Below are 14,451 nucleotides of genomic sequence, written 5' to 3' on the forward strand. Positions count from 1 at the left end.
AGCTGGGTGAGTTTAAAATGCAGGTGGGTGTTTGTGTACTTTTTGAAAAAGTCTGAGGTGCTGCTTGACTGAAGGGTTCCCTTTGTGTGTGTGTGTGTGTGTGTGTGTGTGTGTGTGTGTGTGTGTGTGTGTGTGTGTGTGTGTGTGTGTGTGTGTGTGTGAAGTCAGGATGGTGGTGACTGTTGGAAAGAGAGAGAATGGGTGGGAGGGTTTGAGGGAAATAGGAGTTTCAGATGAGAGAAGGAGGGTGAGGGAGAGGGGTGGGGTGGGGGGTGCAAGGGGAGACATGAGGGGGGTCTTAAAGAAAGAGCTGGGGTGGGGTGCACTTGTGTGTGGGAGGAGGTGAAGGAGGAGGAGGAAGAGGAGGAGGGGAGGGAGGATGTTGCTGGAGGGGAAGGGAGGAAGTGGTGGTGGGAGGGTGGTTGGCTCAGGAGGGGAAGGTGGAGTGGGTGGAAAGAGGGAGAAGGGAGGGGGGGGGGGGGGTATCTCAGGGGCGGAGCTGCAGACAGTATCCCCCGCCCTCGCGCTCGTCCGCGAGCCCCTCACAATTACCTGTTCCACCAGAACTGACGCGAGCGCGAGTTGGCGAGCACATGCCACGCTGGAACAAGAGCCAAAAAGAAGTGAAACTGCGGCTGTGCAGCACCAGGCTCCCGAGGACGATTTAGATCAATCCACCAAAAAAACACGCAAAACAAAAAAACTCAAACCAAACTGTGTGTGCGTTTTAAACAAACCTCTGGAAGAGCCCACTGAGGATCTGTGAAACTCGCAAGGATGCACTTGTTGTCCGCCGGCTACGCGTCTGCCCTCCTCCTCATCGCGCTTCTCAGCCAAGGTAAGCTATTGTCTCACCGAGCGGGCGGCTGTGGCGCTGGAAGCCGCAGGTACGAGGGGAAAGTCCCGTACCTGCAGCACGCAGGTGCCTCCAAAACTTCAGCCCGGGCTTATCGATCACATTCCCGGGGAGAGAAGGAAACAGGAATGTGGGTGTTTCGTAGTTATAAGTTAGTAGTCTGCAGTACAGTTTTATGTAGTAGCATGTGATTCACCAGGCTACTAACACGTCCCCTTTCTTTAAGAAAAGAAACTAAATGGGCTTCCTATGAGCCACAAACTTCGTGACCTCCTCTCTCCATTGTGTTAAATTCTGAACCACCTAAGTATGTAATCTGTTTAAAAAAAAATTAATTACTAAGTAGTTTCCTACAACTCCTCACCTCGAGGTAAAACTGTCCTCCGCATTCAGCTCATGTCTTTAAAAGTGACTTTTCTTCTCTATAAACTGCCCATTGTGAGGTGGTCATCCTCACCCAGTGTTAACATGTGCTCAAGCCATGATGTCATAACCACCACCATGTCTCTTTTTTTATGTGCGTGTGTGTGTTCTGTTAACACGGGCTGCTGAGCAGAATGATGCTGGCTCACATCCTGTATGATTTATTTTAATTATGGGCTGTCTGTTAGGTGGAGGGAAGCACTTCTGACAGGCTCCTTCCAGTAATTACACTGGGATGTGGGCAGTTGTAATGGCTTGCACAAGTGATTAAGTTTTAGCAGAGAAATTTGGAACTTTCTGTGTGATTTCAGTGCAGCTGTTGTGCTTTCAGTGTTTTTTCTAAGCTGGATTTTCATGATTTCGCTATTCCCTCCCTCAAGGTGATGAAACCATGACAAAGGATGATTCTTTTTTTGAGAACGTGCTCTTGATGTTGGGCGTGGTATGTAGTGTGCTTGTAGATTTCCATACAGTCTCCTCTGTCACGCCAACAGGTAGCAGCGCCGTGTGTTGGTGTCACTCAGCCAGGCCATAGGCAAATCCATAGGCTTTCAAGTGCTTCCTTGGGTAGGAAAGAGGCGGAGTGGCTCATATCACCCTGCTCCCCTTCACCTCGTCACACAACGGTGGCGCCTGTTGTTGTAAATTAACACCATACAGCACCTATCAGTCAAGCTCAGGTGGTTTGTTTGAGAGGAAACGAATGGGCTTTTTAAAGTGTTTTTACACGGCTGTGCCGCTGCAGTGCCGTGTGCTCAGAGCACTGGAGGAGAGTGCTCTGAGTGGGTAATGAGGGCAGACTTTACGGTTGTCCACGCTGCTGCGTATTTACACATGTGGCCTCAAGTGATGGTGAAAACATGCGTGTTTGCTTAGACCACAGTTGGCGTGAAGGAGAGAGGGCAAAAGGTGAAGCGAAACTTGTCCGGTTTTCTTTTGCCAATTTGCTCAGTGTGAGCAGAATCTGCCTGAAGGTGTTTATTGAGTTTTGGATTTGCAATAAAAACTGCATCAATACTTGTAATGAAAAAACAAGCCTGTGTTTTATTATATTTGCTTCGCTGAAGGCCGCGCCATGGCTGCTACCAGACACAACAGAAGGGGGGGGAGAGAGTCCTGAATTAGTCCTGGAACAAATATTCCAGAAAGATGCATCTGTTTTTTGTTCACCGCCTTGTCTCCACCCTTCCCCCACCACCACCGCCGCCACCCTCCTCACCTCCCCTCCTGAACAGACAGACAGTGCTCCGTGCCACAGCTGGTATTACTTGTCAGGCAAGTGGGGCTCTCCCCTTTTTTTTTTTTTTTTGCTAATGGACTAATCTGTTGAGGGATGGGTGAGGGGGTGAAGGGGTCACCCAATTTCACCGGAGATGGGTTCACTCTCCTTTCTTTCATCTCTAACTAGGTTGTGTCAGGACTTGTCTCTTGAACGTTTTGATGTTAATTCCTGAGGAAAGAAAAAAAGAAAGAAAGCAGCTTTAATTGTATGTTTGAGATACATGTAAGATTTTGTACAAGTGTTCATTTGGGCGCTTGTGCACGTCTCATCTTGTTTATAGGCGGCTTCCTCTCGATGTTTGAAGACTGCTTGTGGTAGTTTCTCCTTTGAAAAGAGATTTCTTTGTGACTTGGAAAGTATTGTATTCCTTCATGCAAAATTCAGATGCATTGAAGGGAAGGACGACAACTCAAGCGAATCATGGCTTTGAATAGAAATCCTGCATCTGCACTTCACTTGCTGTCAATTTGAGGCCTAATCTCTTCGAGTGGCTGAGCCATTTGTTGATCAAAATCTGGAAATGGCCACGTTTTTGCAAATGTAGAGAACATAATCCCATTCTGTAATCAAAGTAGAGCCAATGCATGGGAAAAGAAGACAATCTGCTAAATTTAAATGCCTAATTTGGACCATCATATAGGAGTAATCTGACTGGCAACATCTTAAGCCAATAAAGGGAGCAAACCTTCCATTCATCCATAATATATCTCACTTATTATAATAGGAATGCTTCAAATAGTCCCAAAAGAGATATCTATAAGTTATTATCCTGCTGGATGCTTAACCCGTATTTGGTGTCTCATAATGTCTCTCAAAAGGACTCTCAGTCGTATGTGTGGAGCCAAAGTGTGAAGTGGAATCTTTTCTGGTATCACACAGTTAGTGCTCTTGTGTTTTGGATGAAAAAGACCATTTTATTGAGTATAAAGTGAAGCAGATGCTATTACTCACCCAAGAAGCACAAAGCAAGTGAGATATAAGAAAGAGACAGATGTTCACACAAGAGACTTGGGTTTCTGTGCGCTTGTTTGTGTGCATCATGTGCTCTTCGGGTCTCGATCAGAATAAGAAGTGGAAGTTTGAGCAGCAGGCAGAGCTGCTGCTGCTGCTGATGGAGAGGAGGGGAAAAAACAAAACAAAAGGGCTCCTCAAACAAGAGAGGGCCGTTTAGACAGGCGAGGTCATACTGTAAATTAGAGCCGCATTATGGTGGAGAGGCCAGTGTCACTTCCCAACGGGGGGTGCAGAATTCCTAACAGCGCCCCTGGCAGCAGGCCTTTATAGCGGGAATGTGAGGATCTCTCTGGAATAAGCAGTCACAACTTTTTAAACGACGTTTTAAATTCCAAAATAACTAAAAATAAAGATGGAAGTTTTGCGTGAAACTTAAAATAACCCGGGGTTACGATGAAATTAAAGCTGTTAGAGTCTTTGATGTGTCACGAAAGAGCAAAGAGCAGGGTTTCATTGCAAATCTTAAACTAGGAAAGCTCACATAAAAGGCGATCATTAACCTGCTCTACTTCTGTGAGAGGAAGAAAAAAAAAGGCTTTGGATGTTACAGTTTCTATGAAACCAGGCCGGTGCATTAGCTTGTCCCCAGAGAAACGATGCTTATGACAAATGTGCATCCGTACCATATGGCGTGGTGCATTGAGCCTACCCACATACAGTACACCGAGAGCTTTAGTGCTCAGTGGTGCAAAAAAGAGCTCGGCTATTTGTATTTCTAATGTAGTGCAGTTCGATAGAAACAGTGTAATACTAATTTCTTTTTGGTCTTTGTCTGCTCTGCCCCCCTCACGCAGAGGGTTGCAGCGGTGCACACACACACACACACACACACACACACACACACACACACACACACACACACACACACACACACACACACAGAGGCGCACTCCAACCACACTCTGGTTTCTCTCGGCCCCCAGCAGGACACTGAACAGGTGGAGGAGTGCGGGGAGGAAGGGGGGTGGTCTTTTTATGATTCCTGTTTGTGTGTACAGTTGCCGCAAGAACAGCTTGTTCCCGTCTCTAAGCTTAATGATAACTTTTTCAAATTGCAGTCCTATTATTCACTTAAAGATTTTTGCAATACTTTTAATTCCTTCTAAAATGTGATTGCCAAAACAAACGTCACCTTCAGATTAGATGTAGCGCGACAGCGTCGAGAAATATGGGTGAGTGCGTGAACATGCTGAGCTTCCTACATGTCAGACAGAGCAATTCCCTCTCTGCTGGACTGGCCAAGCTGGGAGATGTATGAGTGGCTTTGCCTTGAGAAAATGAAAGGACTTGGGTGGCAGAAGTAATCACTCTCAGGCAATGACTCAATGAGGAAAAAGGTCTTTTGTTCGCCTGTGACAGTTTTACACAAGGGATTATCAGTAAAACAGCAGCAAGTGAATCTTAATTACACTTTGGTGATTGGCTTGCCCTACTTTCAGAGCCTGAGTGTGCGATATATTCCATTTTTATAATCTCAGCCAAAATTGCCTTTTCAGTTGTCCATTTCTTATTTCAATTACCTGCTCAGGTTCAGAAAATTGTTTAAATTTAGCACTTTATTGACTTTTTATACATTCCGCTTTACAACTCGCATGCTTACACTGAGTGAAATAAAGTGAGAGGAGTCTTTATGATACTTTACCAGACAGATTAATGTCTCATTTCCCCCCTTTTCTCTTGTTTGTCACTGTCGTTTAAATAATGGTTTATTTGTTATCTGAGAAGAGGCACCACAGTTCCATTGTTTCAGTTATAAAGGAAGACTTAACAACATGAGAGAGCGATAACTGTGCAATGCAGTGGTGCTTCTTCCTTATTTATGCAGGAAAGCCCCCATTGATGTGCACGAAGCCACTCGTGGTTTTGGTGAACAAGGAGTGGCACCCCAGATTGGTCCTTGGGTCGGGGACTAAAAGTGAGGTTGTTTCGGTCTTTAGTCATTGAAGCATCCCTCAGCTTTCACTGGATTCCTGTGGTCTCCCACTGACTGTATTGTGACGCTTGCTCTTTTTAAACAAATGAGTGTATGATAGCGACTTCTTGCTCCCGCTGCTGTCTTTGTCATTAATATGGAACAGCACACACCCCTCAGAGAGGGCACAGAGTTGCTGCTGTCGGTCCCAGCACTTCACATGTGCAACCTGACTGGGGGGAAGCGTCTCCCCTCCATTTGAAAAGCCTGTGGCCACACCCATCTTTAACAGGGCCTGGATCTTTGTTCAAATCCTCCATTAGCGTTATTGCTCTGTTTTAATGAATTCTTTGAGTGGCACCCCCTCTCCCATTAACTGTGATGTTAATGAGCTGACCTCGGTTTTAGGAATACCACAAAGGGACACATATATAGGGAAGCCACATGGTGGCTGCTTATGTGTCCTTTGTTTTTTTGTAGATTACATTTAATGGGCTACTTTTTCCTTATTCAAATTTATCCTGTAGGTAAAAGAAAGACAAAGCCACAGCACCACTGACAGCAGAGTCTCACCACATGGGTGCTACCAGTAGCAGGATGTCCCTCCTGCCCTTAAAAGGGGGTCAGTGATGGACCTCTGATATTTATGCCTGCACTCTCATAAAACCTCATTGCTTCTTTCTATATATACAAGAGACACTGAGCAAGATAGAAGGCTTCTGTTATATCAAACCTATATTTTTTCTTTGTCTGCGGTTCAAGGGAGCCAGACAGGTTGACACAGCTTTTGTGCTAAAGGTGAAACATTCATTCCAAGCCTCGGGCCACTAATAAAACGACACAGAGTTTTGTCTTCCCATTTATTTCTGAATCACCCTCTGTTGGCTCCAAAGCTCTTTTGCAATACTGAGAAGTTACTCTATTCATTCCGACGCTGTTTAGCAGTTTTCCAGTCATGAAACATTGCACTGCTCCCGGTTACGTTCCACCCTTGGGACTCAACAGGGAGGTTTTGTCTGCATTTGACCTCAGTATTCACATTCTCGCCATCTTAAAAGCTGTTTCTTTGTGTTGTGCTGATGTCCACCATCCTCCCTTCATAGACTGCAGCAGCAGTCTGCAGTGCCTGAAGCTATCTTTGATTACATGCTGCTATGGCTGAACTTGTAAGGAGACAGGAGTTCCCATTCAGGGACGACTTCCTTTCACAGAGGATAGCAACAGCATATCTGTGATTGGAATTAAAAGCCCATCATTCTGACAGTGTTTAATATCAAACAACAGGAAAATTAAACGACTGGCAGATCTTTCTGAGTCACCAATGAGTCAATACACTGATGACTACCATGGACCTTTTATAACAGTGTACCACATGCTTCTAAGATGAGTACCTTACTCTTTAAATGAAAGAATTTTCAGGTTGTTCTTAAAAATGGTCGGTATCTCTGTAAAGATCTTCTTTGGAGGATTTCGGCTCGCACTATTTCGTAGGGGTTAGCGGTGGCCGATACAGGCTCAAACTTATATCACGATATTTCAGGAAAAATACTTCTGATGAGATAGGGAAAAATGTTGTAAATGTTTAATAAGTGTAAGTAAATGAGGATCATTTTCCATCCTTCTTTTGCAGTGGGATCCTGATATTAACTGCGCGATTCAAACTGTGAATTTACTAAAACAAGGTGCCAGAAGCAGCAGCAATATAGCAACAACATCCAGTGACACAGCATGAGTCAAATGTAGCCTAGCTAGTGTTTCTCTGGAAATTTTCAGTAAAAGTATAAAATAACCTCTTAATACTCTTGTTTAACAATGACTAAAGTAATTTAACCTTGTAACTCATCAGGACCTGTACAATAGTGTCATATAATAATCTTAGGCTGACCTTTTTAACCAGCTGCTTTTCCACCGTGTCAATGCATCAGTAATTTCAATCCACTGATTGCTTTTCCTCTCACAGGAAGAGCAGTGGAGCAGACTGATGTAGTGTCACTGAAGCAGTACAATGAGTGCTCCGGTGACACTCGGTGGAGTTATTTGTTTAGTTTTGGGTCGCTCCCCTCCTTTATAGACTGGCTTGCCTTTGATAATGTGTTTTTGCCTGGAGTGGTGAAACAGGTTTGTTGTTTCCACGTTTAACCGGAACATTTTCGCACATTTGGAAAGCACTGTGCTCTGTTCGATGATGTTGCTCAACAGCAGCGGACACATCCCTCTCGCTCTCAGACATGCCCGGGCTTGTCTTCTTGTTCTGCACACTAAGAAACATAAACACATAGCTATAGCAATAAGATATTTTTATATCATATAAAAAATATATACCAGTATTACCGCGGATATAGAACAACCATATTAGGAGATGTTACCATAAGCTACTGTAGGTACCACAGGCAGTACACATACCAAGGCTGCAATTGTTCTAGAGCTGAAGGGGGCAGCATAGGTCTACAAGGTGTACATTGTCCTGAAGAAGACGGAATATGGCCACAAGCACAGGAAAAACTAAACGCAGAAGTAGGTGACTAGGTGACCCCGTAAGAGATGGGTGATAGTAAAAGTAAAAACATACATGCTAACATGTTTTTCATACCCAACGAGTAAATACTTCCAATTTAGCAAAGCAGCAGCACAAGCAAATACCAGCATCCAGATTTGTTCATCCAAAAAAGTATCATTGTGTTATGTCATTCTGAGACAGCAGCTAATGTTAATGTTAATATGGTTATATTTCATAGTAATGTTAGTAGGCTACTCGGCAACCATCCTGGCACTGTTCTGGGACCTCCCCTCCTTTCCACCTGCATATGTGGAGTAGATAACAGATACAACACTGATTAAGTCAGAACCAGCTTGAACAGAGGATCTCGTATGAAATAGGGCTGAAAAGCAGTTTGCAGAGGTGTAGCAACACTGGACAGGCAACAGCAACTCAAACAGCACCTCTTAGAAGAGTTAACCAATTCGATTTTTGAATGGTATCAGCGTAACCACATCCTTACTGATATCGAGAACTGCAGCTAAGTTTGGCTTTGCGGTGCCTGAGAACTAACGTATGCTTGATGAGAAAGGTTCCAGTGCACAAAGATTCAGAAATCCTCTTAATGTTACTCTGATTTGTCAAATGCACATCGAGGCTGCCAAGCTGAAACCTGAGGTAGTTTAACACTTGAAAAGTAATTAGACAAACTGAAGTAATTAGCTAAACATGGAAGATAAACATTTCAAACTGTTTACTGAAATTATATGCTGAATTATAAAAAAAATAAAATAAAATAAAGGGAAATCCTAAAAACATAAATCAGTCCATGAAATGAGGAACTTGTGATTTCCCTTCTAAAGTTGAGACCTTCTTTCATTCTAGTATGTGTTCCAGTTGAGACTTGTATTTGGACCCCTGGGCATGCATCTCCTAATGTGCAGCTGCCTGGAAAAGGTTAGAAAAACTGTAATCCTCACACCAGATTACAGTATGTTACTCAAAGCTGTTTTTTTTGTTAATGCATCTGCAATTGCAGCAATGTTTCCTGACATTCAGCTTCAATTTTTATTCATAGGAGTCAAGTGGTGGGTTTTTGCGTGGCAGCTACCCCTCAAGCGATGCTTTCGCTGATGCATGACTTGTTGATGTGTTAGATGCTTCGTGATAAAATGCTCTGCTTTGCTGTTAAGTATTTGGCTGTTCTGCTGCCAGACCTTACAAGGAAGGTGAAGAGATGCTTGTCTGGTAATTGGATGCAGTACTTAATTTTCTAATGGGACGACTTAAGAGGTCAAGTAGCCTTGTGTTGCTGGAGAGAATTTCAAAGCATTAAATATCCCACTGGTACAGTTTAAATACATATAATTGACTTGACTTATCCTCTAAATGCTAAATTCTCTGCATGTATCACTTTTAATTTTACTGTGGCTTTGCTGTAAAGTGGTAACAATGGAAAACAGCAGGGATATTTAATAGTAAACTCACTATTAGCTTGTTAACACTGGCCCTTGTCACATAAAAATTTGCATTACTGCTATTGCTGGCTAGCCTATAGAATGAGGATGTTGCTAAATGAGCTTTGAAGTGTGTAATTTTGAATAATGAAGATGCCAGAAACCATTACCCTGCCATTCCTGCCCTCCATCATACAAGTAGAAGCTATAGAAGAGATAATACATCATTTCCTCTTTTAATGATGCCAAGATCTCATTTAAATGTTCAGGGTCAAACAGCAAAAAAAATTATAAAAGGAAATAAATAAAAAATTGAGAGCTGAAAATAAAAGCTAAGAATGTAGGTTTGGGATGTTTTGGTTGAAGCTGAATGGATTTTCGACTCCTTTTCATGAAAATCTCAGGTTTGATTGTCTTATTGTGAAGGGCTTGCCAGAGCATGCTGATTTATAAACAGAGCCACCACCTATGGATGCGCTAAACCAAGACAACATCACAGCCAGAGTTTCTTTTTACAGGCGTATTGGTTCAGACTACAATATTTCCCAGTGGCTTTCTAATAATTGGACAACTTTGTTACCTTTCTCCTTGGGGCAGCATTTGTATAGATATCATGGTTGAATGGCTATATTTCTTTTTGTGATGTCTCTTGTGTAATGCATTTTTTCGTCACAGGTCATTACGTCGCCTAATATGCATGTTCTTTATATTACCAACAACTGAAGACAGTAAAGGCCTTTTCTTTTTGTCAGCCTTTACGAAGCTTAGAAGTGCTTTAGCCCAAATACATCAACATACGTCGATGCTCATAGTAACAATACCAGCAGGTGTTTAGCACAAATAATAGTTCTTTATATACTTGTCAACACCCTTTGCTGATGTTGGCGCATTAAAGAAAGGAAAGGATTCACCAAAGAGACACTACATGCACAAAAGCATTGGGCTGCACTTAATCTTTTAATTGTTTTGTGTTTTTAGCCTCATAACCACAGGTGTATAAAATCAAGCACCTGGCCATGCAGTCTGCCTCTACAATCATTTATAAGATTGAGTCATTCAAAAGAGCTCACTGAATTCAACGATTGTACTGTAATAAGATGTCACCAACAAGTCAGTTTGTGAAATCTCTTCCCCCCCCCCCTAGATATTAAGTGGTATCACTGCTAAATGGAAGCATTTAGGAACCACAGCAACTCAGGCACAAAGTGGTGCTGAGCCACATGGCGCGTAAAAGGCGCCAGCGCTCTGCTGACTTCTTCTGGCATTAACATCAGAAACCGCGAGCTTCGTGGCATGGGTTTCCACGGCTGAGCAGCTTCTGCAGGTGTAGTGTGAAGGGAGCCCAGTATTTTTGTCCATATAGTGTATGAGTAATTTCCCATTTCCTGCTCAGTCAAAAGTCAAAATATATTGGCTTTAGGACCGTATTAGATAGATCATTTGTATATTGGTCCATTGGAGAAGATTGTGCCATCAAAAGTTCAAGCCACCTAATAGCCTTACTGATACTTGTTCATTGGGACCAATGCAAGTACTGAGCGTTAGGAAGTAATCACTGCCTGCATGGGTATTCTTTATACATACAGTATATATATATAATTGGAGTAGAAGTTACTATATATTGAAGAGGACAAAAGACAGGTTATTATCTTTTTTACATTGTGCATATTTCATAAACCACTTAGCAGGTACCCGTTGCTTCCACACCAGCTGTCATGCTACTCTGCTACATGTGCTGCAGTATTGTAAAGACTACATATTTCACAACACCTTTTCTGAATTGTCTTCCTGGATCATGTTATGCAAACAACAGTTTAGATTGGTGCATACTGGGCAGCAGACACGCTGATGCGTAAGAGGCCAGTAGGGTTAGGGCTAGTTAGAATATGTAACACAAAATGTATTTGACAAAGATATCGTGTATTTTTGACATTAGATGGTGAAAGTCAGCAGCCTTCTCTATATATCAGGACTGAATGGCGAAGCAACGTACAGACAAGCCCGGTGTTTTTGTTCAGTTTTAAATCATTTTTTGGACTTCAAGGGAAGCCTTCACCCCCGAAACCTTGTTTTTGTCTGGCCGTGAAGCAGAAGCAGCACATGGCTTTGGAGGTCTTACTGAACAGTGTGTTGACTCACTTTGCTTGAAGGGGGATAGTCTGTGCACAACATTCCCATGGAGACTTTTGTTCATGAGCTCTCCGGGCCACATTGCTCATATTTTGAACACCTTTCAGTAGCAGAAGAAGTGTTGGCACATTTTTGCTTATTGACAGGGGTTTTTTTTTTGTGAAGCGGGATGTCTCGCTGCTGCCAGTACATCTCACTATCTGACAGATCTGCAGGGCTTTTTTATGCGCTTGTTTGGGATGTACCGCACAGGACAAGAAACAGAGTGAGGTTGGGTGGGAAGCACTGCAACCGTAGGGTGGATGGTTAAAAGCACTTAGCTTGATGTATAGCTTCTCCTCATGCCATGATGGAAGAAGAAAATGTAATAGCCACCGCTAATGAAATTATTATGCCTTAAAGGTCCTTTGTAACCAAGATGACTGTGACATATACTGAATTACATCAACTAAGAGCGGTTATCTCATCTCATAGAAACAAAAGGCACAAACAAAAGAATCAGATGTGGCTTGTTGTGACAGTTTTATCTTTTGTGTCTTTAGACAACAACAAAAAAGAAGTATAACACTAATGGTGACCTTGCGTTGACAAAAGATAAAATGCATTTTGAATGTAGGTGAATTTTTTGCATATAATGCTAATCTCCAGCTTTTCACAGTCCTCCATCAAAGTGAACGTTGGTCCAGGGGTATTAAACGTGAAACCACACAGACTTGATGTGCAAACAGGTACATAATCCTTTGTATGTATTATCTGCATTCCATATATTCCTCCCACTGCTCTCCGCCCTATTTAGCCAGCAGAGGCTTTACGACCCCCCTAGAGTCAAAACCTGAAGCAGGACACAAGTTGAAACCGTCATGCCCTCTTAATACCAACCAGGCTGTTTGGCTCATTGGAATGGGGAACACTGCTTGCTCTGTTTCACAATGAAGGGTTAGAAGGTCAGTTCTGTCATTATGAGTGCACAACAGCATACACGACTCTTTGCCCAACTAATATAAAAGTATCAGCCTTACCGCGGCAATTACCAGAGATGAAAGCTACAAAAACCATCTGCCGAACAAATGGAAATACCTACCTGTTAATATTTTCTGTTGTTTACAGCGTAACAAGACATACATTATTGATACGGAAAAGTAGGTGGCGTGAATTAAATTCATGCAATAATAAAAGCACTGCACATATTTCTATTCATCATGCATTTTGAGTTGGGAAAATATTAGGCCATGCCTCATGCAGCATCTAATGAGGCACTTTAAGATCGATAAGTGGATGCATTCTTGTTTACCCACGTAGAAAAGGTATGATTCCTGGCCTGATTTGTCTCCCCTCTTCTTTTTAAAATTTTTTTTCACTGCTCCCATGAGAGGCTGTGTGTGGTTTGTTGCCAGGATGCTTCAAGAGGGGTGTGTTGTGGCAGCAGGTTTGATTGGTATCCTCAGGCACCACCTGAAACTGTAATATGGTCATACAGATGGCATAATAGTAAACACAACTGCTCCCACAGGATCAATGGGCTACAAATGTTCAAAGGATTTCCTGCTCAGGGAGGTGTGGGGGCTGGGACTGGGTGGGGCTGCTTTTAGAGGAGAGGGAGCACTTGTGGGACAGGCAGTCAGGCAGGCGGGTACTTGAACAAAAGCTGATTGCAGTTGTGTAAATAGTGGAATCTGAAGCAGCCAGCTGGGGTAATAATTCAAAATAATAATAAAAAAGATCATAATTCACTGAATTAATTACTAGAATGAGGATGCTTTTAGTCTGATGACTCAGTGGATGTTTCCATCTTGACCCTCCAGTTGGGTTATATCGGTTTGCATATGTAATTTGCTGAACATGAGTATTAGTGAGAGCTGCATTGGTGATTTCATCATTAATATGCGTCGCAATAAAAAGGCAAAAGAACCTCACATGCTCCCAGAGCCCAAAACGCTGTTTTTGTTCGATGAGCCAACACTCCAAAGCCAAAAGGATATTTATTCACAGCGAAACAAAACAGAGGGAAGTTGTGAATTGACTTAGCTCACTGGCAGAAATTTAAAAACGATCTACTTTGATAATTCATATTTAATACCAGTGCTCCCTTTTCTTTCATATTATAGTAAAGTTGCTTTTTTTTTGACATTTCATGGACAAAACAATTGTTATAATAACAAATCTAATTAAAAAAGCATAATTTGATTGTAACAATGAGTAGTAGCTGTAGTCCTGATTTAAGCCCTGGCCAGGGCTAAGTGACTGTTAGAAAATGTCACATCACTACTAGATGTTTTGTGAATTTTCCTTTTTTTTTGATTAATAAGATTGAAGAAAATGTTAAAAACTGACATTTCCAGAGCTCAAGGTGACATCTTTAGATTGCGTGTTTCTCCACCAAAGATATTCGATTTACATGTACATAAAACTGAGAAAAGCAGCAAGTCCTTAACCTTCAATGCTGGAAGCAGATTTTAACTTGACTAATCACACAAACAGTGACTTGCCTATCAAAATTGCCAACTATTTACCGCTATTGCCAACTGGTATTCACTCAATTGGCCACCTGTCCCAGAACCAGCCTGGCTTCCTTTTCCCCCCCTCCGTTGCAGCATGCTGTTACTCCAGAGGACCTTTTTATGCTATTAATAAAACTGATTACAAATGATGTTCTGCCTCCAGTCCAGACAGCAGACACTTACCCTACAAGTCAGTCCTGCTCTAGTTGGCTCAGTTGCTTGAGGCGAGCGAAGCTGGCAGGTTTATGGCCAGTATGCAAAAAAAACCTGATACCTCCTGTCTGATGTGATACCTCTTGAAGAGACCTGGTGAAACGACGAGCGCTTTGATGTCAAGAAGGTTGTTTTGAATGTGTCGGGAATATTTTAAAGCTCCCTCTTAACACCTCTCACTCGGAAGGGG

General features: G+C 42.6%; 1 protein-coding gene across 3 annotated transcripts in view; it reads left to right on the top strand.

The window, feature by feature from the left end:
- Nucleotides 1-516: 516 nt before the first annotated feature.
- Nucleotides 517-14,451, top strand: part of LOC113036078 (CD166 antigen homolog) — a 49,940-nt gene continuing 36,005 nt past the window's right edge. For all 3 annotated transcript variants that reach the window (XM_026192128.1, XM_026192129.1, XM_026192127.1), the window contains exon 1: nt 517-838. In XM_026192128.1, coding sequence (XP_026047913.1) covers nt 778-838 — 61 coding nt within the window. In that variant the 5' untranslated portion in view covers nt 517-777. The remainder of the gene's footprint in view (nt 839-14,451) is intronic.

The sequence above is a fragment of the Astatotilapia calliptera genome, chromosome 14 (assembly GCF_900246225.1).
Source record: "Astatotilapia calliptera chromosome 14, fAstCal1.2, whole genome shotgun sequence".
In the NCBI taxonomy this organism is placed as follows: Eukaryota; Metazoa; Chordata; class Actinopteri; order Cichliformes; family Cichlidae; genus Astatotilapia; species Astatotilapia calliptera.